At 42.2% G+C, this 27,199-nt stretch overlaps 1 protein-coding gene across 1 annotated transcript in view; it reads left to right on the top strand.

The window, feature by feature from the left end:
• Positions 1-601: 601 nt before the first annotated feature.
• The window catches only part of LOC309435301 (protein mono-ADP-ribosyltransferase PARP12-like), a 28,602-nt gene continuing 2,004 nt past the window's right edge, over positions 602-27,199 (top strand). The window contains exons 1-11 of the mRNA XM_082043378.1: positions 602-983; positions 4,267-4,396; positions 9,869-10,121; positions 10,963-11,064; positions 13,408-13,531; positions 15,249-15,414; positions 17,724-17,844; positions 18,364-18,460; positions 19,209-19,287; positions 24,910-25,040; positions 26,436-26,587. Coding sequence (XP_081899504.1) covers positions 694-983; positions 4,267-4,396; positions 9,869-10,121; positions 10,963-11,064; positions 13,408-13,531; positions 15,249-15,414; positions 17,724-17,844; positions 18,364-18,460; positions 19,209-19,287; positions 24,910-25,040; positions 26,436-26,587 — 1,645 coding nt within the window. The 5' untranslated portion in view covers positions 602-693. The remainder of the gene's footprint in view (positions 984-4,266; positions 4,397-9,868; positions 10,122-10,962; positions 11,065-13,407; positions 13,532-15,248; positions 15,415-17,723; positions 17,845-18,363; positions 18,461-19,208; positions 19,288-24,909; positions 25,041-26,435; positions 26,588-27,199) is intronic.

Consider the following 27,199-nt stretch of genomic DNA (forward strand, 5'->3'; position numbering starts at 1 on the left):
ATTGACTGGAACCCAAGCTGCCAAGTCGATTGAAACCAGGCTGGTTCCCCCCTTTTGCTGTAAATCTTCGTTATCTTGTCTTCTCAAGTTTACAGCTAGGTGCCTCAAGTTTACATCTAGGTGCTGTAAAACTTCCTATCTTGGCATTCAACGAGGTTCTGTTTTTTCTTAACATAATTGGTTACATAAAGTTCTAAACTAGGCACCCTTAAAGTGTTAATCAGTTAGTTCCCTCTGTCAGATGGAGAGACACTGGAACAGGCTGCCCAGAGAATTTGTTGTTACCCCATCCCTGGAACGTTCAAGGCCAGGCTGGATGGGGCTTTAAGCAACCTGGTGTAGTGGGAGGTGTCTTTGCCCATGGCAGGGGGGTTGGAAATAGACGATCCTTAAGGTCCCTTCCAACTCAAACCATCCCATGATTCTGTGATTTGTCTCCTGGGTGGCTTCCAGCCGAGGAAGCCTCCGGGCTTCCCTCGCCGCTTTGGGCACCCGTGGCCGGGCTCGGCGGCGGTTTCGCTCCTCGGCGCTCAGGGCTCCCGCCGTCGCAGCCCCGCCCGCCGCCCAGCCCGCTCCGCGCTTTCGGTTTCGATTCCTCGATTGCCGGGCCGGGCGGAGCCGCGGAGTCCCGTCCTCCGTCTCAATCTCGTCCCACCCAGTCCCGCCGCGACCAGCCGAGGCGAAGGGGGCACGATGGCCGACCCGGCGGTGTGCTGCTTCATCACCAAGACCTTGTGCTCCCAGGGCGGGCGGCTGGGGCTGCCGGAGCTCCGGCAGCACGTCGGCCTCTCGGCGCAGCAGCTGGAGGAGACGCTGTCGACGGCGGGTCCCCAGCGGTTCCTGGTGGTGCAGGGCGACGGTGGCGGCCGGGAGGTCCTGGCCGTGTCGGCCCTGCAGGTGTGCGTCCGCAGGGAGTGCGGGGGCTGCGAGCGGCTGCATCTCTGCAAGCTCCAGCTCATGGGCAGATGCAACTTGGGGCCCAGGTGAGCGAGAGGCGGCGGGGGGCGCGGAGGGGAAGGGAAGGGAGGAAAGGAAAAAGAAGCGAAGGGGGCGCCCCCGGGCTTCTCCCTCGGGGTTCCCCCCGGACCCAGCCGCCGTGGGGACCGGCCCGGGGCGGCTCGGCGGTAGCCTGGGGCCGCTCCCGTCCCTCACGGGCGGCGGCCGGGCTGCTCCGCCGCGGGTGCCGCTCCGGCCCCGGCCCCTTCTGCTGCGGCTCTGTGCGGGAGGAGCGGCCCGGATGCCTCGTCTGGTACAGTCTCGCACCGGGAGTTTCTTGCTCGCGAAGAACTCGCTGTTCTCGCTGGTTTGGTAAAAGCCCGACGTGACCGCGGTAGGTTGCAGTTTTCTGAAGCCTGGTTTTCTTTGTCAGTATTACTGGAGTCCTGCGTCCAGCTCTGGAGCCCTCAGTACAGGAAAGTCATGGACCTGTTGGTCTCCAACAGGGCCAGAGGAGGCCACCAAGATGATCAGGGGGCTGGAACAGCTCTGCTGTGAGGACAGGCTGAGAGAGTTGGGGTTGTCCAGCCTGGAGAAGAGAAGGTTTCAGGGATACCTTGTTGTGGCCTTTCAGTACTTAAAAGGGGCCAACAAGAAAGATGGGGACAAATTTTAGCAGGATCTGTTATGATAGGACAAGGGGCAATAGTTTTAAACTAAAGGGGGAGAGATTCGGGCTAAACATGAGGAAATATTTTACAGGGGTGGTGAAACACTGGCCCAGTTTGCCCAGAGAGGTGGTGGATGCCCCATCCCTGGAGACATTCCAGGCCAGGCTGGACGGGGCTCTGAGCAACCTGATCTAGTTGAAGATGTCCCTGCTCACGGCAGGAGGTTGGACTAGATGACCGTTGAAGGGCCCTTCCAGTCCAAAATATTCTATGATTACAATTTTTTTTTGTATAAGCCTCTTGCCTGCCACACCTGTCCCTCAGCCCTCTGGCATCTGGATGAAATATTTTACAAATATTTCTTAAGTAATGAAAAACCAAAAGTGCTAGCATGTTCTCTGGTTTTAATCTAGAAAGTTATGAACACTTAATTTCGCAGTAAGTCACTGCTCTGCTTACAGCTGTTTCTGTGAGAGGTGGTGTTTAATTGCCCCCGTACATCAGTCCCGTTTTCTGGACGTACTCTCAGGAAGGGTAGGCCCAGCAGACTCTAAGCACAGGTTGGCAAAAGGTCTTACCTAGTTTAAAAAAATAGTGGTGAAGGAAACCAAAACCAAATGCCGAAGTGAAACTCAGAAGCTTTTCAGCGACAATCAGTGGCAACAGTGAGGTCTGATGGAAGAATTTGCCGTTTAAGCCCCAGGTTGCAGTGCTGTTGCAGTGTCAGTCATATGCGCGTGTGGCACCAGATTTTTCCTCTCCTGCCCCACCGAAACAGCTCATTGTGGGCTTGGATCTGAAGGGAATGGAGAGAAAAGGCCATAACTACCTCAGAATGGTACTAGCAAAGTATTAGGATGCTAAGATTTTCTTACTGTTTCTTGCTTCACTTGGCAGTACAATACACTTCCATGTGATTCGCTGTGAGAAATACTTTCAAGAGTGTGTGGGCATTTGGGCTGGATGACTCTGTGTGAACTAAAATGTGCAATGAGGTGATTCTCCTTTTAATGATAAACCATTCCGTCTTTCAATAGCACTAAGTGTTTAAAGTCACCTTTGTGTGTTAATAAAACAAAGAATATACCTTTTGTGGGAGGGAAGTTAATTAAAATGAGAGGGCAGAAATACTGCTAGGTGGACGACATGGCTCAAGACAGAGGATATTTTTTAACTGAGAAGATAAAATCTAGCCTTGTTTCCAGATCTTGCACCCTTTTTGTTTTAGAATCTCTGTCCAAGTTACTGGGGTCTTCCTACTTAGTGGAATCAGGATTTTAGTACAGTTAAACCTGTTTTTAACTTGTGTCTGGGAAGTAACTTCACTGCTTTTTTTCTGCTGTTATTAAACTTATCTCATTAGTTATTGCTGCATTTGTAGGTTGTTTCAACCTTTCACTTAGAAATATGTATTCAAGTGATGTAGATCACCATGTGACTGTCGGTGGAACCTTAAGTCAACTGTGGAAGAACGCTGTTGATAGCTCCCACCTTGAATACTCTGTAGCTTTTCTACCTTCATAGCCATGAATCAAGTGTCTACAGAATCTAGTATCCTTGGAAGATAATTTCTCAGGACCAAAGATGACACGCTTCTGCCCTTCAGACTTCATATTCTTGTTTATTTGCTTACAAAGCAATGTGTCCAGCAGGCAGCAGTGGTCAGGGACAAAATGTCTACACAAGGGTCTGTACAGAAGGGTTGGATCAGGCACAGCATGAGGTAAAAAAGCTTTCATGAGGAGAGTTTCAGGAGTTAACTATAGGCTAAAAGGGTGAAGAGGAGAGAGATTTGAGTCTGATAGATTAACAGGTATTTTATCGGTTGAGTATGTCTAGTTTTAGGGCTGTATCAAATCATGCTTTTGAAGAAGACATAAGGAAGCTTTATTTTACTGCATTGAACTAATGCACAGATTAACCATGTTTTTCCTCTTATCGATTTGCAGTATCTTTTCAAATAGATGCAAAAAGGTTGCAGTCTCTCTCTCTAACTCATATTCACTTCAGAGATTTCTCTGGGGTTAGTAAATAGCAACAGTGTCTTCATTATTGTCATTTAATTGCATCTTTATCCAAAACTCAGAAGTTAATGAACTTTCTTGTTCTTTTTTTAAAAATTATTATTATTTTTTAAACTTTCCACCTAGCAGAGATAACAAATTGTGTTGTTTTCAGCTTCATTATCTCTTTGTTTTGCACTCTCAGACTCTTGCATCTTTACATACCATCCCTGGAACAACAACCTTCTACATTCACAAAAATATGTTGCAACTTCCACTGTTGTTGATATATTCTTCTAAAATTAGCTTTCATTCCAGCTATCCAGACCATGTGACTTGACTTGCCTCTTAGTGGAGGGGAAGACGGTGTGGGGTAGACAGAGTCGCCTTCAAATCTGTGTTGCTGGCTTTCTTAAAAGTGGTCTGGCAACATCAATGTTTAAAATGGGGGTAATAACACTACTGTATTTCACAGAGTTATTTTGCTGTGTGGTCCATTCTCTAGCTAATTACAGAAACCATCTAAATGTTCACAGAGACTTTTGCCAAACTACCTTTCTCTCTGTGGCTTTTCCCAAGTTGCACAATATCTGAGGTTCTTCTTTAAATCAATTTAACTGAAGTAAACATTGATATTTCTGTCTGTTTTCTTGCAGATGTAAGTACTCGCATGACATTGTCAATGGTGAGAACAAAAAGGTTCTAAAGACCCATGGGTTGACTGGCCTCGACGAGAATGAGCTGCGAGTTCTGCTTCTCCAAAACGACCCTTTCCTCCTCCCTGATGTGAGTTGTACTGATTTCTTAAGAGAAGCCTTTGTTAATTAGGAACGGGAGAGGACAAAGAATGTGGAGTTCTGATCTCGGTTTCAAGCTGTTGAGATGTGTAACAGTAATATTAAGATTAGTCTCAAAGAAGTGTGAATGGGAATGGCTGTGTGTGAAAGCACTCGAAGAAATAACGTAGAGCCGGGGTTGTGAAAGTGCCATGTACTTATAATAAAAAAAAATAATAGCAATAAAACTGTTAAACACTGAGGAGTGTGTCGCTTACATAAATACCAGAAGGCTTGCACCTAGATAAGGTCATGTCATCTATGACTCATCAGCAGAAGACCTCCCATCTGCCAGCAGGTCTGTGGACAACAAGGCCATAAAGGTAGTCAAACAAGCAAACAAACAATAGTCAGCAGCCTCACCAGAGATTTACAGACAGAGGTGAAAGATTGCAATAATTGTACACACTTACAGGATAAAAGCCCTGAGCAAGAACTGGTTTGTTGGCTCTTCTCCAAGAGGTGATGTAGACTAGAAAGTGAGGGCCCCTTTCCTTTTCTAGCCTCTGCAGGCCTGCACAGCTTGGTGCTTGAGGGTATAGGGAATGAAAAAAAAGTATGAGAAAATGACCAAGCAACTGCAATCACTTTTGTGTAAAATCTGCCCCTTCCAACAGGCACTGAGTTTCTCTACACTAATTTTCTATGAAGTAGCCTTTGTCTGGTTTGTATGCAAGTAATTGATATTGTTAAATTGGGCAGAACAATCCATTCTGATTCTGCATGTGTGTATAAGGGCAATGCTATCCTCAAGGTATGGCAGTTTCAAAGCCAAGAATATCAATATCCTGTTCTCGCTACAGCTGTTCCAGGTTAAGAAATTGTCAGAGTACTGCCTGTTACCCTTGTCTTTTGGAGGTTATTGTCTCCGCAGATCTGTTGGCATAACAGTTCTATTGTTTCCTTATTCCCTGCTGTGACAGTGCTGGGCTTTGACAAAATAGATTTTTTTTTTTGTTGTTGGGTTTAGTGTTTCAAAGTATGTTGTGCTGACAGATTCAAAGAGCATGGTGATGATGAGCGAGGAGGATTAGTAATATATTTGTCCTGCTTAGTTGCATCTGAAACTTAAGTGGTTCTTGTTTAATTACTCCCAATAATGAGCAGGTAGTAGCAACCATCATTGATTTATATTATTCTAAGTTCTTATTTATAGATCTGTTCAGCCCTCACTGCTGGCAGGCATCATTAATTACCCGTAATCGAGCACCTTAACTCCTATTACGGAGTAAAATAGCAGAAACAACAGAAAATGGTGATCAATACAGGCCATTAATAAACCTGAGAGCTTGAGAGGGTGGTGTGACAGCCGACCTGGCTGTTCCTTGCTTAGCAATGCTGAGCGGCTCTGTGTGTGCTGGCAAATGGCACGTATTATATGAAGCTCTTAAGCAAGAGGAAACTGTAGTTTTCTGTGACCTGAACTGAGTTGCAAGGTAAGAAAAACACAACAGCACCCTAAAATCAGGGTTTTGTATACTTTCCCTCATCATCTCTCTGATTCTTGAGGTTTTGTTTAATGGCAAAGGCAAGGGCAGTGTGCTTTCTTGATGTAGCTAAATAGTGCATTCCCTATTTAGTTGAGGCAGCACTTCATTCTGATTTGGTAGCTTCTTGTGATGTTCCTGTGTAAAAATTTTATCTTGCATACTAACATCATCTTTCAATGCATCTTCCTCTGGATGGTTTACAAAATCACTCTCAACCAGATTTGGTGTCTTTAAATCTCTGGGAGCTTCACTTTGTAACTTAAGTAGCTGCTATCTCTACAACCCTAAAGCAATATTTTGTGTAACGGATTCTTAATACAAAAAGTTTGTCTTTTTAGTACTCTCTCAGCTTTTACCTGAATCTGTATTTTAGTTCTTTTTTCCCCCCCTCCCTACTGTCCTGAGCAGGAAGATGCAAGCACAAAAGCAATTCCTGTGCTCTGGCCCCCCAAACCAGTGTCTGACAGAAGTCTTGTACTTTTTTGGGTAGTCTTAAACCAGCTTCAGGCTGCATGACAAACTGTGCTCCCTAATTCTGGTTTTGATTAGCAGCATTCCTGGGGGAGATTCTTTCTAGAAAGGAGGAGATATTGAAGTTAAGGCAGAAAGATTGGCTGGGTTGGGGAAAGACCTAACACCTATTAAGGAAGCAGTGATTTTAAGATTTTCTAGAGACATCCAGAGAACTATATTACTCCTTTGAACTAAGAGACTACTGTGTAAGTGTATGTTACAGCCCTTAGTTTGTGTTTGGTTGTCTGTCTCTGGTGAATGTTGGACTGTTTGTTTCCAGCTCAGTAACTTGAACAGTTATCTCCACTTGGAGCAGTGGGAAAACAAACTGCATGTTTAAAGAGCTTTAACTTATTTTTATTGTTAGGTAGGCACTCAGATGAGGCATATACATTTTAGATGAAGGTAACACTTTGAGTGGTATCAGGCCTTCAAAATACAGCTACATTCTTCAAATGAGGAAGACCATCCCTTGGCAGCAGCGTAAGATTTGAATTCTTTAGTGACTGAAGTTGCAAAGCATTTCTCACAAGACCATTTTTCATTACCTATTCCATATGTTCGTGATACATAGATCTTGGATTCCTCTGTAGATGATAAGCCTTTCTGCATTCCCCTCAGACAAAGTTGGGGAGATGAGGGAGAGAAAAATGAAGTGACTTACCCAGAATTCTGGAGTAGGTGAATAATTGCTTTGGATTGGCAGGTACTGGTGCTTTCGAACCTCACTAAGAAAGGCACGTGAGGCTTAAGATAAATAGTTGGTTACTACTAAAGGCTGTAAGGAGAAGAAGTCTTATGTTTCCCTTCTGATGTCGTGGGACCCAAGGACAATGCAGCCTCAGACAGACGCCTCTGGTAGAGCTATGGCTTGTTCTGCAGAATTCCCATCCATGGGTGAGGTTCAGCACCCTTGCTGTTTTTCACATCTTTCTAGCATTTTTCTGGGAAAACAAACATTCCCCCCCCCCAACAAAACAACAACACCCCACACAGACACAAAATAACAACAAACAAACAAACACACACACACAAAAAACAACAAACCAAAGCTATTGGTTTTCTATGCATATAAACCTGAATGTTCTAGACAGTAAATGGAGGTTCACTGAGAGCATTGTGCTCATATGCATCTCTGCAGGAACAAGCTCTTACAAACTGAACACACAGGTTGTATTGTTAAAGGCAGTCCATGCTAATGGCATGGTATGTGCTCTCATTATGTGGCTGTCACTAAAGATAATGTATGAGCCTCTGCAACCAAGGCCTACAGGTAAACTGCCTAGATTTGCCATCTCCTCATTATAATGTCTGCCATGGTGGCCTACTACATTAGCTGAAAACAGGTCCAAAATTTATTTTCCCAGTAGAAGAGAGTGATGGAGCTACTGGAAGAGAAGTTCAGTGAAGTGCCACTAAGGTGATGAAGGAACTGGAGCATCTCTCACATGAGGACAGGCTGAGAGAGCTGGTCTGTTTAGCTTGGAGAAGTGATCTCATCAATGTTTACAAACACCTGAAGAGGAGGGCCTAAAGAGGACAGAGACAGGTTATTTTCAGTGGTGCTCAGAACCAGAGGTGATGAGCACAAACTGAAACACAGAAGGTTCCGTCTGGACATCAGAAAATGCCCTTCTACTGTGAGGGTGACTGGGCACTGGCACAGGTTGTCCAGAGAGGTTGCAGAGTCTCTGTCCTTGGAAATATTCAACAGCCATCTGGACATGGTCCTGGGCCACCAGATGTACGTGGCCCTGCAGGAGAATCTCTGCTCAGGCACCTGGAGCACCTCCTCCCCTTCCTTCTTCTCACCTTGGTGTCTGCGGGGCTGTTTCTCACACTTCGCCCACTGCCCCCCTCACTACCATACAGCATTTTGCCCTTTCCTAAGTATGGTTTCCACCAGCTTGGCTGATGGGATCAGCTGTGTCCTGCAGTGGGTCTGTTGGAGCCGGCTGTGTCCAGCATGGGGCTTCTTCTCTCAGAGGCCACCCCTTCTGCCAGCACCTTGTGTGGGCACCTAACAGATTGTGACACCACTCGTGCCATTTTGTGATACAGCTAAGCTTAAATATATAAACAGTAGCCATAATTGCAAGGGAGTAGATGGGAAGTTGTGATACAGCTGCTCCAGCAGGGTGCAGGAGAACATGTAGAAGTAAAACTAAAGTCCTGCAGAGCAAGCAGGAAGGGTGTGTGATGGAAGCAGAATAATCCAGTACAACAAGCAAAACAAGAACAAGTCCAGATTCCAAAAATAAGATGTCAAAAGCAAATGAGAGCATTCTTTAGGATGCTCTCTTTAGGATGTTAGGGGTAGAAAAGCATAAAGCATCCACAGTGACAGAGGGAAGATGGGGAAGAAAGAAGAAACCCTTTGGTTTCTACTTCTCTCAGAGGCTGAGAACCATCGAGGACAGTAGCCATCAGCGCTCACTGAAATCACATCAGTTCCGTGGCTTTGTGTGCTCCCACCTAATTTAGAGTAAGCTTGTGAAGGCTGATTGTTCTGTACATGATACTGACTGATGGTGATGAGGAACGTGCCTTTGGCGATGAGTATCGTTAAAGAGTATGAATACAGTGAAAAGTCATTTTGCAGTTGAAACTGACCTGACTTTTCAGTCTTTTAAACACTGCCAAGCCAGCATCTCTAATTCCCTAGTTGATAATATATAAACATACATATATTCAGTTGTAATGCAGCATCGAAACTGTCTCTGTTGCTTGGTGTGGGAGTTGGGAGGGGATCAGTGACAGTTCTGGTGTGATGCTGGGGCTGCCAGTCAGCTCTGTGTCCTCCTCAAAGCAGCTTCCTTGTGACCGGCCCATCTGGTGTGTGATTTGTTCTCTGGGCCCAATTCACTGCATATCTCTTATTTGGTGAGCAGAGAAATGAAGAAGTACATTACTTTCTCCGCATGTACTCTAATCTCAAAGTTTTCTTCTTATCATTTTTAGACGCCCAAATCTTCAATGCAGAATAAGCTTTGCAAATAATAAGTGCAAATGCTGTTTCAGGTCCATTAATTAATACTTCATTTGGCACAGTATACATCTTTTTAGGGAGACACTTGTTCTTTGTTTTGGCTTTTGTTTTGTTTTTAATAGAATAACTGTAAAACAGTCAGTTATTATGCAGCTGTCTTTCTTAGGAGTGCCAAACATGAATGCTTGTTGGATTAGCTTTTCTTTTTATTGGGGGAAAAAACCTCCGCTCAACTTCAAAACTGAGTCAGATGAAAATGCCTGCTCTTCTCTATGAGAAATCTGTCCGGATTAAAGAAGTCACAATGAACACATGCCTTTTAGTCACCATTTTTTCTGCTGTTAAAGCTGCATGCCTATAGAAAAAGAAAAAAGTTACTGTTTCTAATGTGCTTTTCCATTTCATATTGTATCTATCCTCCCACTTCTAGGTCTGCCAGTTTTACAACAGAAAGAGTGATACCTGCAACCAGCAAAAAAACTGCAACAAGCTTCATGTTTGTCGACACTTTCTCCATGGGGAATGTAGATTTTTTCCATGTAAGAGGTCCCATAACCTCTCGGATGCCCATGCATTGACAGTGTTGAAAGCTGGAGGCATTGGTGCGGACATAGCTTCAAACATCCAGACTATATGTGATCACAAGCACAGGGAATTCAACAAGGAACTGGAGAAGGGGAGAAGTGAGTTTTAAGAAACACTGGGTTTGAGTAGGATTCTGAGTTTGACAGAGGTAGAAGCTGTTCTTGCCTTACCTCACAGCTAAACCACATCTTCCTTTCTGTGCTTTCAGTATACAACTACAAACCAAGGGAAAATGTATTGAAAATCCCTGAAAACAAAATATACTCAAAACTAAATACAAATGTTAAGTTACAGTTATCCAAATATATCCATTGCAAGACAGAGTTCAATCACAATACCAATGTGATTCCCATTACAGGTTTATGTAATATGATCACCATCACGACACTGGGTGTCCCCAGTTCCCAAAAGGGAATACATGGGTTGAAACCAGCTCAAGCCCATTGCTCTCTTCAAAATTGTTTTGTTAGTTGTTTAGTTATTATACTCCTATGCTGGGCTGAGCCCTGTATTCACTCCCCCCATGCTGGTCTGGCAACTCGGGGTGAAACATTTATACCACCAGTTGATCCACTCAGCTCACAGCCAGTTATCTACAACAAAAGCCACACTCTGGTCCCCTTTGTGTTGAGACAAAGTCACCTTCTTTGCAACAGCCATGGTCAGTCACACCCTGTGTTGTTCTCTGAGCTTCAGAGGCACATCACCCTTGGCCATCTCCACCAAGACTTCTTCCACTGGAGACGTTTGTTGGTCAGTCACAAAGCCCCCGACTCATGTGATGGGCTGTACGGGGTATAATCAGACCCTGGAAGTGCTTGACTTAGCTACTGCAGTCAAGTCCGTGTTATTTCTGCGATAAAATAACATGCAATGTCTTTCTCTTAAGAGTTGTATTTTGGTAGGGGCAAATAAGGACCAATGCTTTCTTTCCTGTAGAGAAAAAAGAAAATCCCACTGCTAAAGCTCCGAAGGACAACAAAGAAGATAAGTGTGATGAGATATGTGTGTTCTATGTCTCAAGGTACTGCAAAAATAAAGGTAAGCTTTATAAACAGCAATGTCATCTTTGGAGAGTAGTGTCTGCAGGGTCACCCTGTGCTCAGTGGCTTGGACTAGCGGTGGCCTATGGAGTGGCAGTGGCAGTTGTGCTTCCTCACTCATCTGCTTTGTTTCCAAGTCATTAATAAACAATGACAGAATTACAAACATAATCAGAGGAAAGTGCAGTGGGTACCCTTAAACTCTTTCTCCTCTAGATGATCCATCTAAGGCCTATTTTGGTCCTGTTGATTGGGGCAGGCTTTGGGTATGGTTTCTGTGGCAAAAACCCTTGAAGTGTTAAACATTACAGTTTCTGTAACTATTAGATCAATCTAAGAACTGGCCTTATGCTGTCATCACTGACAACTGGTAACAGTATGTCGTCCTTTATTCCTGCTGCATCCTGTGTACATCAGATAATAGCCATATTTTCCCCTTTAAAAAGTGATGTGAGGTGTTAAAATGACTTAAGAAAACACAGTAGTTGTACGAGTTAAGCTGAAGATAAATCTAGTGTATCATCTGTCTAGCAGTGGCGAATAACAGAGGTCTGGGGGAGAAATATAAGCATAAACAATTTTGTTTGGTGCCTGTCGCTTAACCCCCAAGTTAGGCTCTCCCCTGGTTATGAGGAGGTACCATGAGATTTTCTTTTGGTGAACTTTTCCTGTTACTTTCTAAAGGACTAACAACTTTTCTGAGCACTTGGTCTTGGTGAAAGATCCACTTAAATTAGATCAGACTGTGTTTGCCTTCGCTTAAGATATGGACAATAAGTTGCTTGGTAACTATTTGGTCTGAGATGTTTCTGTGTCTTTAGCGTTTCTCTAGTGGGTTTGTGTTCTGATAAAGATGCAGTTGTCCCATCAGAAGCACCTGAAGCTAGCTTAGGGCTTGATAATTCTTCTTTTTCACCATTACTTTGAAGACAGACAGTACTCTTATGGGTGTTTTATGGACCATAGAAATGAAATCTGGCCAAGAGAGACCAAGTGTGGTTTTTGTAGGCAGCTTTTCAAGTTAATTTAGGCACAGCACTTTCAAGGTAAGTGCATTCCAGCTGTGTTAACAAAAAGAAGAAAGGAGTGAATGACACTGTCTTCTTAACTGGAGTTAGTTTCCATGTGTTCTGTGGTCAGATACGTCAAGGGTCAGGAATGGTGAAGCTCCTTTTGGCTCTGTCTGTGCAGCAGCTACTCCAGCCTTGTCTCACATTTCTCATACTCTCTGCTTCTTTAGGACCAGGCTTGAGGCTTAAGTTTATGAACTCTTGGACCCACATAATGTGAATCTGTATGCTAGCTGTGGAGGTCAGGATCAAATGAGCTGTACTGTGACCACCAAATAGCTGAAATCAAATAATGGTTGGAGAGTTTGAGTGCTTTGCCAGGCCACATTTGGCTTAAAAGTTGTCAATAAGAGGTTTGGCCCATACTCACATCTGGAGGGTACATCAGCTTCCCCCAGCGGGAGGCTGGGAGGTTCAGCCTCTGCCTGTGTCCAGCAGCATGCACTCGTGCAGGGGTGTTAAGCAGGTCTGAACTCAAACTTGCAGATATGCATGCATTGAAAACACAGATGATTTTTAAAAAATAATAATAATAATAATAAAAAACCAAACAAAAACACACCAAAAAAACCAAACAAACAAAACCAAAATGTTGTTCTTCCTGTATGAAGGGTATGTAGCGTTGCTGCAGGTCTTGCATGCGAGGGAGTTAAAAGGTGCTGCTTCCCATTTTCCAAGAAGCGAAGCAGCAATTCCAGCAGTGCCTGGCGGCCTTGTTAGTAGGGCAGTGAGCTACCTGTTCAGAGGTGAGCACGAGGTCTCTGTTGGGGAGTGTTCTGTGGAGTATTACAGTCCTTGATGCTCTTTCATTTCTTGGGCTCTGCCTAAAAAACATTCAGGCCTTGGTAATCACCCCATAAGCTCCAAGGGACTAAGGGAAAGAGAACCAAATATATCGAAGTGCTTATGCAATGTGTAGACTAAGCTTTTTACAGCTGAGAAACATGGTGGTGCAACATACACATCTTTCCTACTTGTAGCACTGTTGTCCCAGCTGCCAGTGTCCTGTCTCAGCAAAGGGAAGGTTGTGGTTTCTTTGAAATATATTTGGCAGGATGAGAGCTTATGTTGTTTTTCTAGATAAGACTGGAGAAACAGATACCCCTAACATATTTCTGGTTTTAGCAGTCTATTGCTCATACCGAAACCCAAGAGATAAATCCAGAGTGTAAAAAAATGCTTGTTCCTTTTTTTTTTTTTCCTTTTTTTCCCTTGTCTTGCTCTCTCTGTTATGATTGCAGAGCTCTTGACTATGTCTGATCTCGTTACAGATAGATGCAGACAGGTTCATTACCATCTGCCATATCGATGGCAGGTATATAATGGGATCAACTGGAATGACCTTTCCACGATGGAGGAAGTTGAAAAGGCCTATTGTGACCCAAAAAACAGCTGGTAAAGTGATGCTGGACTGCTTGTTTAGCATACTGTTGTCCCAACACTGGGTTATTTTACCCAGTGTGTAAGGAACCAAATAACAAATAGTCAAGATAACTGTTTATTCCATGTCTGTGCAGAGACGGGTGCTGGGTGGTAACTCCCCAAAGCTGGCAAACCTTGATTAACACGCGGTAAACTTTTCATGCAGTAACTATCAGTACTTTCTACAGTTATCCCTCTACTTAAAGCTATAGCTTTCTCTCTTTTTACTTCCTATTCAGTGGGGAAGGGGCTTTTGTTGGTAGGGAGCTTTCCCTACCCAAGGCCAGGTTTTTTACTGTGTTAATTAGGATAGTTCACCCACAGTTCAAGTGACTCCAACTTCGGGTTTATCAGCGGCCATGTTCCCTTCCTGCTTATCTTGGTGTTTTCTTGCCTAGCTAATTTATGGTGTCATCCTGTTCCTCCTTTCAGGTTCATGTCTTGTTAACTATTCTAAAAAGGTTGATTAATGTCCTCTGTCTTTATTTCTCTTATACTTCCAACACTTTGGTTGACCCCCTGAGGAAAAACTCTTGTCTTATTCCTAAACTTAACTATTCCTTAACTTCTGATTACTGAGCTTATCAGAATCTGGGAGGATATACAAATGAGAATTATTCTTTTTAAAAAGAAAAGTAAAAGTGATTGCATGGAAATATTACCCCATTTTTATCTTCCAAAAATAACGTAACGATATCTTGAGTTTAAAATTATATGTGGGGTAAAAAAATGGGTGGAAGTTAATGCTTAGAATATTAGTATTTCAGATAATAAGTCATAATTTATTTATAATAATTAAGTTAGGTCTTTTAACAGCATTTCAGATCTGGTGCTTCTCAATGGCTGTTCCTTTCCTAATACATCTAGTATCTGTAACACTAATAGAATATCTATATTGTGCCTAGAGAAATTGTATTAGATACCCTTTGTGTAAACAGCCCATCTTTTTTCTTTTTTTTAAGAGAATTATTTTCCCTTTATCTTCTTTCTGAAAGCCCCACTGTGAGCCACCTGGCTTCATAAGAGACCCAAAGTTTGGCCTCGATAAAATGTTATTGTCCTTTTGGCCCATGCCTCTTTGGACAGTAGATGATTTTGATTGGCAGTTTGACTAGGCTGCTGGATGGTGCAGATCACAAGCAAGATTCCCAAGAGGAGGCTGCTTTCAAACTCTTTCTGCCTGAGACTTGATTTTTTAAGCCTCCCAGGAGCAAGAACCCAGGCAGCTCCAGTCAGGAATGCCATTTCCAGAACTCACAGCTGTGATTGCATCCTCTGTAGCCACAGGAAAAGAACAAAGTTGATAAGCTGCAGGTGTTTGCTGTCAAACTCCATCACATACTTACCAACTTCCATTTTTGTACTGAGAAAAACTATAAACATGTTTGTTTGTTGCAGAAATACCTTTTGACGCATTGTGCACGTAGCCCCAGACTGTCTGTAAAGCTGGCAGTGCAACATCTGGCTAGTGATAGAGATGGCATTGAGTGTCTCACTGGTCATTGTTCTCTTCTGAAGATTAGAAGCAGTTTTCAGAGGTGCCATGCATGCTGTGGGAGATACTCTATTTCAGACCTTATTACGTTCAGGCAGTCACATTATACTAAAGAAAATTGCCCCAGCTTAAACTGGGGGTTAGAGGATAAAATATATACTGCTAACTGTAATAAACCTGGATTTGTCCTTACAGCATACTAGATAAGAACATTGATTTCCAGACAATGACCTGCAGTTCTTCTAAACTGCGACGCCTCTCTACCGTGTCATCAGTCATAAAACCCACATATGTATTGACCACACAGTGGATTTGGTACTGGAAGAATGACCAAGGCAGGTGGATTGAATACGGAGAACAGGTGAGTCCACATCCTGTGCTTTGAATCACTTCTAATGAAATGTGTGGAGCCTCTTCCTCTGACTCCCCTTTACCCAGCAAGGTTAATTAAGTAAATACTTGTGCTTGACTTTTACATGATAAAATGATGACAGGCTTGAGGGGGAGGGAACCTGCTTTGTCTCCTAGCAGTGAGCTTCAGTACGAACAATTGCCTTTCTTTGTATCTGGATGATATGTTATAACTACCTTCTTGACAAAGACCTTTGTTGGCAAATGCAGGATAGCAAAATTCCTTTTTTTCAGCTGGTGTTGATCAGACTGTTTTGATGATACATGCTTGCTTCTCTAGTCAGATTCCCTTTTGGAGCTTTATATGGCTTCTACAGATTTAACATGTATACACTCTCCTTGAGATATATTGCTTTTTGAATTATTCAGGAAGTAGTCTTGCCTTTCTCCTAAACATTGTCCTGCTTCCTTGGACATGCAAGGATTGCTGTGCTCTCTTACATCAAATGTTACCTTTTTCCTTGGGTGGCCAAATCCTCTTTGAGAGAGTGATCTATCTGAAAAATGCAGGAAAATAAATAAATAAGGAATCTCTCCTTGCCCCAAGACAGATGAAATTTCCCCATCTGGTTTACAGTATAGCTGCACAAACAGCAGAACACCAAGGTGACGTGGAAAAGTACGCAGGGAAGGATGATGGATAGAGTGGCTTGGACAGTGGTGGGCCTTGATTTCAGACAGCTGAAATGCAAAGTGCCTCCGTCAGCATATCCTCATATTTCACATTGTTTTGCACATTAGAGAATTATACTTGTTAACCCTGGTGTCACAGAGCAGATTTAGCATCTGCCAACTATGTCAGTTTGTCACAGGGGAGATTTTAGACCATTTAAAGAACCACCACCAAAGCAGTTTTATTGAAGCAGGATGTTGAGACTTAACCAAGTCCAATTGTAAGGTTCACTCTACTACTTATTGCACAGAGTTGATCATAATAATTCAAAGTTACCAATACAAAATCTTAGTACACTATAATATCGGTCACTTACCAAAGATCTAAGGGGTGTCTTAGCATTAAGGAGTAACCCTGAGAGGCGTCCTGGCTCAAGGGGAGATCATCACTGTGCAGGCCATTGCTTAGCAGGGAGAGCTCATAAAAGTTCAATCAGGCTGTCAGATTTATGGAGTAAAGTGGTTGCCTGGTAGTCAAATTACATCCAATGGAAAAGGTAAGCATGAGACTCCTTGTACCCACAACTTTCTTTGTTTCTTGACAAAGCAGTCTTGGAAGAACCACCGGCTATTCATGTGTTAATCGCATGATCAGTTTTCCAGTTTCGAAGCTCACATGCGTTGGTGCTCACCATGTCAGCCTGTTCCTGTGTGAGTTTTCAGAGAGCAGGTGGAAAGTAGAAAAGTTCATGGCCCGGTTATGGCCTAGATCTTTGCTTCCTTTGGAGCCTGAACCAAACTACCACCTAGGTTGGTCAAGGAGTCAAGTGCATCCATCACACCCAGCTGGCAACTAAGCCTCTCACAGCTGCTCACTTAGTCCCCCCAGTGGGTTGGGGGAGAGAATCAGAAGGGTAAAAGTGAGAAAACTTGTGTGTTGACATAAAGACAGTTTAATAGGTAAAGCAAAAGCTGCACACATAAGCAAGGAATTCATTCACTACTTCCCATGGGCAAGCGAATGTTCAGCCACATCCAGGAAAGCCAAGCTCCATCATGTGTAACAGTTACTTAGGAAAACAAAGGCCATCACTCTGAATGTCTCCCCGCTTCTTTCTTCCCTCAGTTTTGTATGCTGAGCATGATGTCATATGGTATGGAATATCCCTTTGGTCGGTTGGGGTCAGCTGTCCCATCTCTGTCCCCTCCCAACTTCTCATGCACCCCCAGCTCACCCGCTGGTGGGGTGGAGTGAGGAGCAGGAAAGGCCTTGATGCTGTGTAAGCACAGCTCAGCAGTAACAAAAACATCCCTGTGCTACCAACACTGTTCTCAGCACAAATACAAATCACAGCCCCACACCACCTACTAAGAACAAATTTAACTCTATCCCTGCTAAACCCACTACAACTTGTTGCAGAAATTTAAATAGGATGCATGTGTCTGTTATTACTAATTATGTATTTGTTCATATGTCATGATTGTTTGTTAATCACACTTTGGGCCATGATAGTTCTGGGTAGCTTCCTCTTCATCTTATTCTTTGCCTCTTCTTTCCCTCTACCCAGACTAGTTATCCAGGGTTTAGTCCTGACTGTGTTTACTTATTACTCTTCTCTGTCTCTTTTTTTCTTTCCCTCCACAAAGGGAGAAGGGAGTAGCGTGAACTCACCATCTTCTGCTGTTATAGAGAATTTGTATCTAGCTGATCCAAATGCCACCATATCTTTCCAGGCTGGCTTGCATCATTATGAGCTCAATTTTAAAGGTACTCATTTTAAGGTTGTAACTTAAAACTGTGCAGTGCTTTTAACTTTCAAGCTATCTTAGCTTTTAGAAACTCTGATTTCTTTTACTAACATTACCTGATTTATTCATTGGAAGGAAAAGTGAGGTAGCAATGACCCAGAGAAAATTCCTTACAAAAGTAACCTTCCCCTTTGCTCCTTGACACTATCCAGATTCACAAAGGAGCAGAAATAAAAATATGTAGTCTTCACAAAAAGTCATGGTAAAACTTATGTGAGTTAACCCTGCAGATGGTAAAAATGAAAAATCAAGCATCTTGCTGTGCTGTTGAAGCAATGTTTAAAAAGTATGAATGACTTAAAGGAGCAAGCAAGATAGGCACAGGTTAAATAACAGTGTTATGGGAAGAACAAGCAGCTTACACAGGCTTTGTGCAACTATTCCTCAGCAGATAGAATTGACAATGAATATGCCACTTTTCATTAATGATACACCTAGTAGACTTATCATGACTTTTTCCTTCTCTTTTCTCCTCAAGAAATGATCCAGACAAACATCTCTTTTAAAACTAAAAGGCGAGTCTGCAGGCGACCAAAGTTTGTGTCTTCTGAAGATGTGGAGAAGATAAAGAAAGGGTAAATGATGCTCTTTAAGTTGTTGCTTTTTCGTATTTCAGAAGTAATTATAAGTCAAAATGGCTGCCAGTGCTGGCAGTAGTTGTGCAGGGAATGCAGCTGTTGCTGGCAGAAAACATATCCATTCGACTGAACAGAAGCTGCATCACAAACTACTGGTTTGGTGCATCACCTGGTTTCTGAAACAGATGTCACTCCAGGTACCGCATCTGCAGGACTGGTGATGAACAGTTGTTTCTTAAAGAATCAACTGAAAGAGGACTGTGACAATTGAATCATAGAATCATTTTGGTTGGAAGAGACCCTGAAGATCATCAAGTCCAACTATTAACCTCACACTGTCATCAAACCATGTCCCTAAGTACCTAATCTTTGTGTCTTTTAAATAACTCCTGAGATGGTGACCTCCTGAGATGGTGACTCCTCCATTTCCCTTGTCCAATGCCTGACAACCCTTTCTGTAAATACATTTTTCCTAATATCCAATCTAAACTTCCCCTGGCGCAACTTGAGGCCATTTCCTCTCTTCCTATTGCTTGTTATTTAGGTGAAGAAACTGACCCCCACCTTGCTACAAATGTCAGCATGCAAAGCCCAGCTCACAGTATGAGGCGGTTTCCCAGTTTCTTTGTGGTTTATTTTGTTTATTTCTAAATATAGGAATCGGCCAAAAGGGATGCTGCCAGTTTGAATGTTCAGAGCAGAACTAGAATTACTAACACCTTATTTTCTGTCTGTCTGCAAACAGCCCAAGGGAGTCTTCTATTCAAAGTCAAGCCTATCCTAGCCACTGGGATACATCTGCACTGCCTGACGTGGGATACAAGGTATGTTTTTTCCTCTTGTAATTCTGATGGAAAGGCACAATTCAAAGGAGGATGCTGCTTAACTGAGGCAATTGTAACTGGGTTGTTGCTAAAAAGGGACAGGAATGATTTCTTGCATGGGTGTGCTAAATATCTAGGTGATCTCCCAAGAGTTCCTGAAAGAGGTACCAAATCCCATGAACTTCATCTGCATTTTAGGCATCAACATACATGCAAAAACAAAACTCACCAAATTCAAGATAAAAAGAAGATTCACCGTTAAAAATGTACTAATGGCTTACCTTGGTGACTTGGTGGACCAGTTAAGCGAAGGGCTTCTATGAAGTGTGTATTTCTTCACTAGAAGCTGGACTGAGACCAAACCTTTTCTGTGTAAGTCAGTAAAAAGCCATCCAATAATAATACAGGGTGTTTCAAAAAGATGGACCTAATTTCAAAGCACTATGTTTCACGATGGCAACATGTTACAGTTACACAAAAACTTACAAACAATTTAATGAGTTATCAAGTTTAAGTAGCCTTTTTAGAAATGCTCTATGCTCCCTCCACATGCTGCATGGACAATATCGAGACAATAATTGAATTTGTCCCGAATGACTCTCAAAGTGTCTTCTTCCACTGAGGTCAGCACTGGTGTGATTCTGGTTTTGAGGTCATAGAGATTAGTCGCTAATGGTGGCACAAAAACATGGTCTTCGACACATCCCCGCAAGAAAATTTGCAGGGTGTAGTGTCTGGGGATCTTGGGGGCCAAGAGTGTAGCACCAAGTCTTGGGGTCCCATGAGATCTATCTAATATTGAGACAGTGTTTCAAATTTGGTTCACCCTTTTGAAGTACCCTGTACAGTATTTGTTGGTGGTGGATAAAGTCTGGATTGGAGACCTAGGAGAGGAAGCCTCTGTGTGCTCTTTCACGTCACCCAGTGCTGTCACCTACATCACAGATCTGAGCACAGACCACAGCCCGAAGGAATGGCAGAAATCAAGAGTTACAGCCAATAATATCTAGAAACATTTGCTGTGATCTCTTCAACAAAATAAAACTAAACAAAGCCCTGCCAGCCCAGACTCTGTGTTCCTATTATGTCTACCAAGACCAAAAATGTGCAGGTATTTTTAAAATTACTAGTTCTAACGGTATTAAGAAATGGTCATTCTGGAAGAGCAACACAGGTAGTGGAAGCACTACAGTGCGCTAGAAAAAAAAAAGGCTTTTCAGTGTTATACTTGTCCTTTTTTTTTGTAGCAGTTTTGACTCTGAGTATGGAACGGTATAAAACACAGAGTATAAGAGGTTTTCCTTGTTGACCGTGTCACAAAATCTTTTATGATACTGATCATGTTGTATAGGCACAGATACTTTGATGGCCAGGGAGAGAACAGAAGGAATATTGCCAGAATTCTTTCTGTCTACTTCTGTTTGACAGAGAGCTCCATTGCTGGCCTCAGTCTTTGTATTTTATTTTCCCTTGTGTTCTTACATTGACAGTGGCATGAGAACCAGAAATATCAAGTCTCTCAGCTTCTGTGGGCTGGTTTCTGTTATTCCACTTTGTGCTGAATGTTTAATTTTACCCTGACTACCCTCTTGCATTGTATTATGTGTTCCTCAATGTAATACATGTATCTGGCTATGGGTGTATATAGAAAATTAATCTAAATACAGTTCTGATGAAAATCAATGTGTAAAATTTAAGTCAACTGCTCTGTACATTAGTTCCTTTCAAACAGTAGTTTTTCACAATTAGCAATCGTCCCCCCACGCCGATTTTTCAAGATTATAGAAGTGTCAGGTGTCCAGCACCTGCTGGATGGAGTAATAATAATTTAATGTGGGAATCTGGCAGCCAGACCTTTTGAAGATTTGAGCCTGTGATATTTTGAGCTTTTGTCAAAATAATAAAGGATATCGGTAATCAGCTCTTCCCTTGGCTTATCAGCAGCTTAACTTGAATTTTTCAAAAGAATGCCAGGAAGACATGTAGCTCAGTTCCTTTTAGGTCTCTGAGTTGTGTTTACTTAACTGCTTCCCTTACTTACTTTGCAAATGTCGGTCTGAATTTTAGCTGAGTCTATTTGTTGGGGTGTTTCTGGAGTCACTGAGGTGAGTGTGAGAGGCTTTGGAAGGGGTTGTGGAGATCCGTGGTATCACTAGTGGTACTCGTGGGGATGCGTGAAACAGAAGGATCATCTTGTTTCCCAGAGCTCAGTGCACTTGCTGAGTTGGCACCTCAGAAAACCATCTCCTAACTTGTAAACTGAGCACCTTTCATAGGGAAGGAAAATTTAATTCTGTACCCAAAAAGTGAAAAAGCCTACAGTACCTGTTTACACTAAAAATGAAAGCCTGGGTTAGATTCAATATTTCTGTGGAACCCTGAGCTTGGGTTTTTTTTGCAGTAGGTAATATTGGGAATGGCCTGGATTCTGCATGCAGGGGTAACTATCGCAGGATCTGACAGTTGTGACATGCTGAATTCCTTATTCAGACAGTGACAAATAATCCTGGCAAAATTTGCTGCGCTGGAAGTGATCCATTTCAAAAAGGAACACTGATATGAGATAGGGAGAAAGTCATCTTTGCTTTAAAAGAGCAGTTCTATTTTGGTAACATCATTGCCTTAATTTTTGAGTGTTGTGGCATCTTAATCTGTAAGTCACTTAGAATCATAGTTCTATAGAAAGTGAAGAGTACTAAATGCATGTTGGAAAGTTGGTGTGAACTTCTTCTGTCTTTGTTTAACAGATAAAGTGGAATTAGTAGTTGTTAAACCTTTTAAAGGCAAAAAAAGAAAAAAAATCAATATTGTCTTGAAACTTCATGGTGCGTTTTAAATGCAATCTTTCATTTATAACTGAGAAACATGTGCAGTGAATGTGTGGGTTTATGTCAGAGGATTAGTCTTTGTGTGGCTGTATGTTGCTGAACCCTGACATGCGTGCCAGAGATTGCTGTGCTGTAGCAGGAAGTGGGAGCTGATGCAATGAGAGGAATCTGTCCTGTGTACTTTATAGACATCAGTTCTAGTTGGGTCACTGTCGCTATTACAAACTCTGCTGCTTCCAAAACCTAAGTTGACCAGAGATCACTGTTTGATATCACAGAGTACTGTTCTTGTACAGTCCATACACTAATGGAAATTATAGGCAGGGCAGTGATTCTTCCTCTGTCTCAGAAACTCCACTCGTTGATAGTGGCTTCATTTAATTTTTTTTTTTGTTATTTATTATTTAGCAAACGTTTATGCTTTCTAGGATTTTCCTTTTTAGGTCTGAAGATGAAAGTAGCTGAAGAAGTTGTGTTGTTACAAAGTACCCACCTGCAGTAGCAATGTGGTATTACCCTTTACTAGCAAGGGAGGCATCCTTGGGGGGAAATAAGGCGAATCCCACCAAGTTTTCATGCAGGAAAACTGGCTTTGTTGCTTGGAGGCCATCAAATGATAAAATAATTGAAGTACCTTTCTTACAGGATTAGGCCTTGGACCATGCGACTGACCTGTGTTTTACCCAGCAAGGTTACAGTTCCTCAGTAAAAGATGCAACCTATCTGCTAGGGGACAGACTGCCTCAGCTTATCGAATTATTGGGTATTCTGCTGCTTAGAGAACTTGATTAGAAATGGCTTATAAAGAATTAGATTAGCCTAAATAAGTTTACTTAGCTTAAATTCTGCAGCTGCGAACCTTCAAACTCTTTACTTCGTTAATTAAGAAAGGCCTCAGAGTCTTCAAGCTAGAAGGGGATTTGCATCCCTGGAGATAATGAAAGGGACAGAAGGGCCTCCAACACAAGACAAAACAGAAGAATGTTTTGGTTCGTCAAGAAGTTATTTTTCTCCAGCTGTGGGTGCAAAATAACAGCTGAAGGTCAGGACTTTGACAGCCTACCTGATGAAAATGAAAAGATCCAATGAAGAACGGGGAGACCCCAGACTCTGATTTTACAACGGGGTGTTGGGGCTTGGATCGTGGGGGTGTAATTGTTAAGGCTTTTATTGCTGAGGTTCCTTCTTCAGGAGACACCAGCTTGAGCTGCTCTGTGCTGTAACTTGTGAATAAATTACTTAAGAAGAATTCCTGGAATCCATGCCTGAGTCCCTGCTACGGGAAACATAAAGAAAAGAAATTTCCTTAACAATCGCAAAAGCATATTTGTAGTCTAAATAGAATAATTTATTTATAAATAAAAGATGTAGTACTGAACTATAGCAACATAATTTTCATCTTGTAGGTAATAGTGAGCAACTTGAGATGCGGTGTTGCAGACCATGCAGATAATAAATACTTGCCCATCAAAATTGTTTTATGTGTTGTGTTGTAAAGCAACTTTGGAAAATACTCTTGGATTAAGACATGGGAAACTTCATTTAACTTTGTAAAAGCTTTTTAATAAATTCAAAAAATAATTCTTCCTCGTGCAGCTGGCTTTATTCTTCATCCTTAGAAGACTTTCCTATGATAGACCTCTTTGTCAGTAAGTATTTAATGCACAAGCTGGACATGGCATCCAGAAAAACTCTATTTATATGCAGCTGTGAAATGTAAGTCCTGTTTAAGCCTTCTAAAACATGGAGCTTTTGCCTGACAGGTTAAGATGTTGATTTCCTGTTACCTCCTAGGTTGACTGCGGCTTCCCTGCTTAAAACGCAACTTCGATACGTGGGATGTTGTGCATTTCACTGTAGGTCATCTCGAGTCCCCACTGGGCTTAGGCAGCAGTAAAGTGGAAAGTGTTACCAAGTGACATCAGTCTGCCAGCATTATGCATTTTCAGTCAAATTTATGGAGGATAAGTGTTTATTTGAGAAGAGTAAAGACACAGATTACTTTGGAGAAAAAATGGAAAATTTATGCAGGACATAAGCAAGCAGAAGAGCTCAAATCATGTTTTGATTATTGTTTGCATTAGCTTTTCATTGGGAAAAATGTGCATTTCTTGATGGCTTTTTAAACATGAAAAGTGTGGATAAATAGACTTCATTTCCTTTAGCAAAGAAGGAGATGTATTTGCTGAAGCAGGTATTTAATGTTAACATTCCTATTAGAATCTTAATTGTTCTCTTATGTTTAGAAAGGTAGCTTTTTTCCTTAAGTATATATTTAAATGCAGCTTTCCAAGTTTTAACGTTGAAAAGTTAAGGAGCTATGATGCTGGGAGGTTGTGTGTATTTTGTTTGTTTCATCTTTAATAACTGAAGCTCCCTGAAATGTCTGGTTACAAATGGTACTGTTATCTAACATCTTTTGTTCTTAATCAGCTTTATATGTAAAACTGGAATAATCAGTGAAGTTTTCTTTTGTTTTTTTTTTAAATTTCTTTTTAATTGAGATTTAAAGTGTCCGCTCTTACTTGGAAATGATAGATGTTTAATTGATCTTTTTGCTGTCAGCATCCTTCCTGAAGAGAGGTGAGATGTCCTTGTGAAGCAGGAGGGACACACTGATTTACATATTGTTTGTCCTAATTATTGACATAGTCACGATCTAAAGCATTAAATTAACCTTCACAAGTATAGTTTGGGGACCATTCTGAAAGTGTATCTGCTGTAATTGGGCTTCTGCATGTTACGAGCGAACTGAAGCCTCGTGTCTTCTTTTGCTTTGGTTTATGTTTTATAGGCAGTGAAGATCAGCAAAACAACCTCTGAATACCACAAAATAGAGCAGATGTTTCAGCAGACCATGGGAAGATACAGTGTCATCAGCATACAGAGGATTCAGAATCCATCCCTCTGGAAGGTGTTTCAGTGGTTAGTATTTGTTTCCTCATCCTTACAGGAAGGGAGTCTCCAAGAGCTGCTGTTCTCTGTCTGTTTCCTGGGAAAGAAAAGATGTGAAATCTCTGCTTTCACCTGGCTGGGATTTCCTTCTTAGAGGCAGTTTCACAGTGAAATTAAGTGTCTAAGGCCTTCCAGAGAAAGCCTTGCTCTCCAGGGGAGGTTCCCTTCTCGTGGCTTCTTGGAAGATGCAGGGAGGAGTAGGGACAGAAAGACATGAATGACACAAAACTGGGATGACGATACCCACAGTGATGTGGAATTGCGTGTTGTCTCAGGGATTGATCAGTACCCGCCTGCTGCACACGTGTCCTGTCTGTTACAAATGTTTATCCATTAAAGTATAGGAAATACTTGCTAAAAAATAAGAAGGTAAAGGGTGCTTGGGTCTGTTTTTTCCCCGTCAGATTTATTTAAGGCTTTCTCAAGAGTTTGATTACTTTTGCTGACTGAAGTCAGTCTTCACTGAGAAAGAATCCTTCTGCTTTAACATAATGATCTCTTGAGTTCCTCAGCTCCTTTCTGATTTTCAGCATCTGCATGGGCAATCCTGAACGCCAGCTCCTTATGCCAAGCTAGAAACCAACAGATCTGAGCTGGTGCTAGTGACAATAAATGACCACATTCGAGTTGTTTTGGTAGCACATTAAACTGTTACATAGAACGGTTGTCTAGTTTAAAACAAAAGCACAGGTACTTAAAAGAAGCATTCAAGGACTGTATGAAATGGTAATAGAGAAATAAGTACTGCGAAGTGACTGAATCTAGGAAGTTATCAGCTAATAATTTCCTAAAGCCTTTTCCTCCAGCAAAACTTAAGACACTTCAAAACATGTAATAGTGCAAACTTTTTATCCTCATCCCATGAGATAATTAAGCAAAGCAGGCAGTTGAACATTGCCAAGTTCTCAACAAAAACATTTCTGTCCATTGCTTTTAACTTTTCATTTATACAGTCTACGAGTGGGAAGAATTCTCCCCTCTCCCTGGATCTGTTTACTTTTTAGCTGATCACCTCCTGAAGAATATTACTATCCTGTTGGCTTCAACAGCTTCCGAAAACCTGTGGGATGTCCAGATGCTGTGAAATACGGATGGAAAATACTGGCTGAGCCTTCTTTTTGATACTGGTCATGGCTTAGTCTAACTCTGGCCTAAATCAGGAAGGTCTTCAGTGGTGAAAGAAGACTCAGTTTCTCTCCTCCTGGCTCCACATCCTCAGCTGCACTGATCTCGCTGTGGGGCAGGAGCTCAGCCTGCATGGCAGCTGATATTTACATGTACATTATAGTCTTTTTTTGTTTTTTAAACCTCTTTCTCCCTTTTTTCCCATGGCTCATACTCTCCTCCTCTGCGTTTTTCTGTTAGGCAAAAGGAGCAGATGAAAAGGGAGAACGGAGGGAAGGAAGTAGATGAAAAGCTCCTTTTCCACGGAACCAAGAGCTCCCACATGGATGCCATCTGCTTTCACAACTTTGACTGGAGAATTTGTGGAACCAATGGAACTGTCTATGGAAAGGGTACGTAGGAAGTGACTCTGTGTGTTTGATGTCTACGTAAGATTCCTCTGATACTAGTGCAGTCGAAGTTTTGAAGTCTTTAATTTTGGAGGGTGAAAAAAAGAGGTAGGAATTGGTATTATGATCTTCCCTCTGGAGAGGACAAGGACTTGCTTGGCATGGTGGTAAACCTTTTCACAAGGTTTTAAGAGAATTAAGGTAGGGATTTGAAAAAGCCTCTGTTGCTATAGGTGGGATCTTCTGAAGGCTCCGGGTCATAATCTGAACTTGCCAGAGAAATGGCCTCTAGTCTTCATGGCAGAGAGCAAGAAGGGTGTGCGTTCCCTCAGTATGATTGTGGAAGGTCCTCATGTTTTCCTGTCTGTCCCTGTCATCATAACACACATATCTGTAGTGTTCTTAGAGGTTTTGTTTGGGTTTTGGATTTTTTAAAAATTACTCCAAAAATAGCAAATTCTGAATGGAAACTCTGTGGTGGAATCCTTGTGAAAATGTCTATGGTGTTATGTAAACTGAGAAAGAGGAGACCTGAAGATTGGGTCAAATACCTCCTAAAAAAAACAACGCAATCCTCAGTTTTTGCTCTCACTTTATGTCTACTCCTTATAACCA

The sequence above is a fragment of the Streptopelia decaocto genome (genome assembly GCF_964273445.1).
Source record: "Streptopelia decaocto genome assembly, chromosome: 1".
Classification (NCBI taxonomy): Eukaryota; Metazoa; Chordata; class Aves; order Columbiformes; family Columbidae; genus Streptopelia; species Streptopelia decaocto.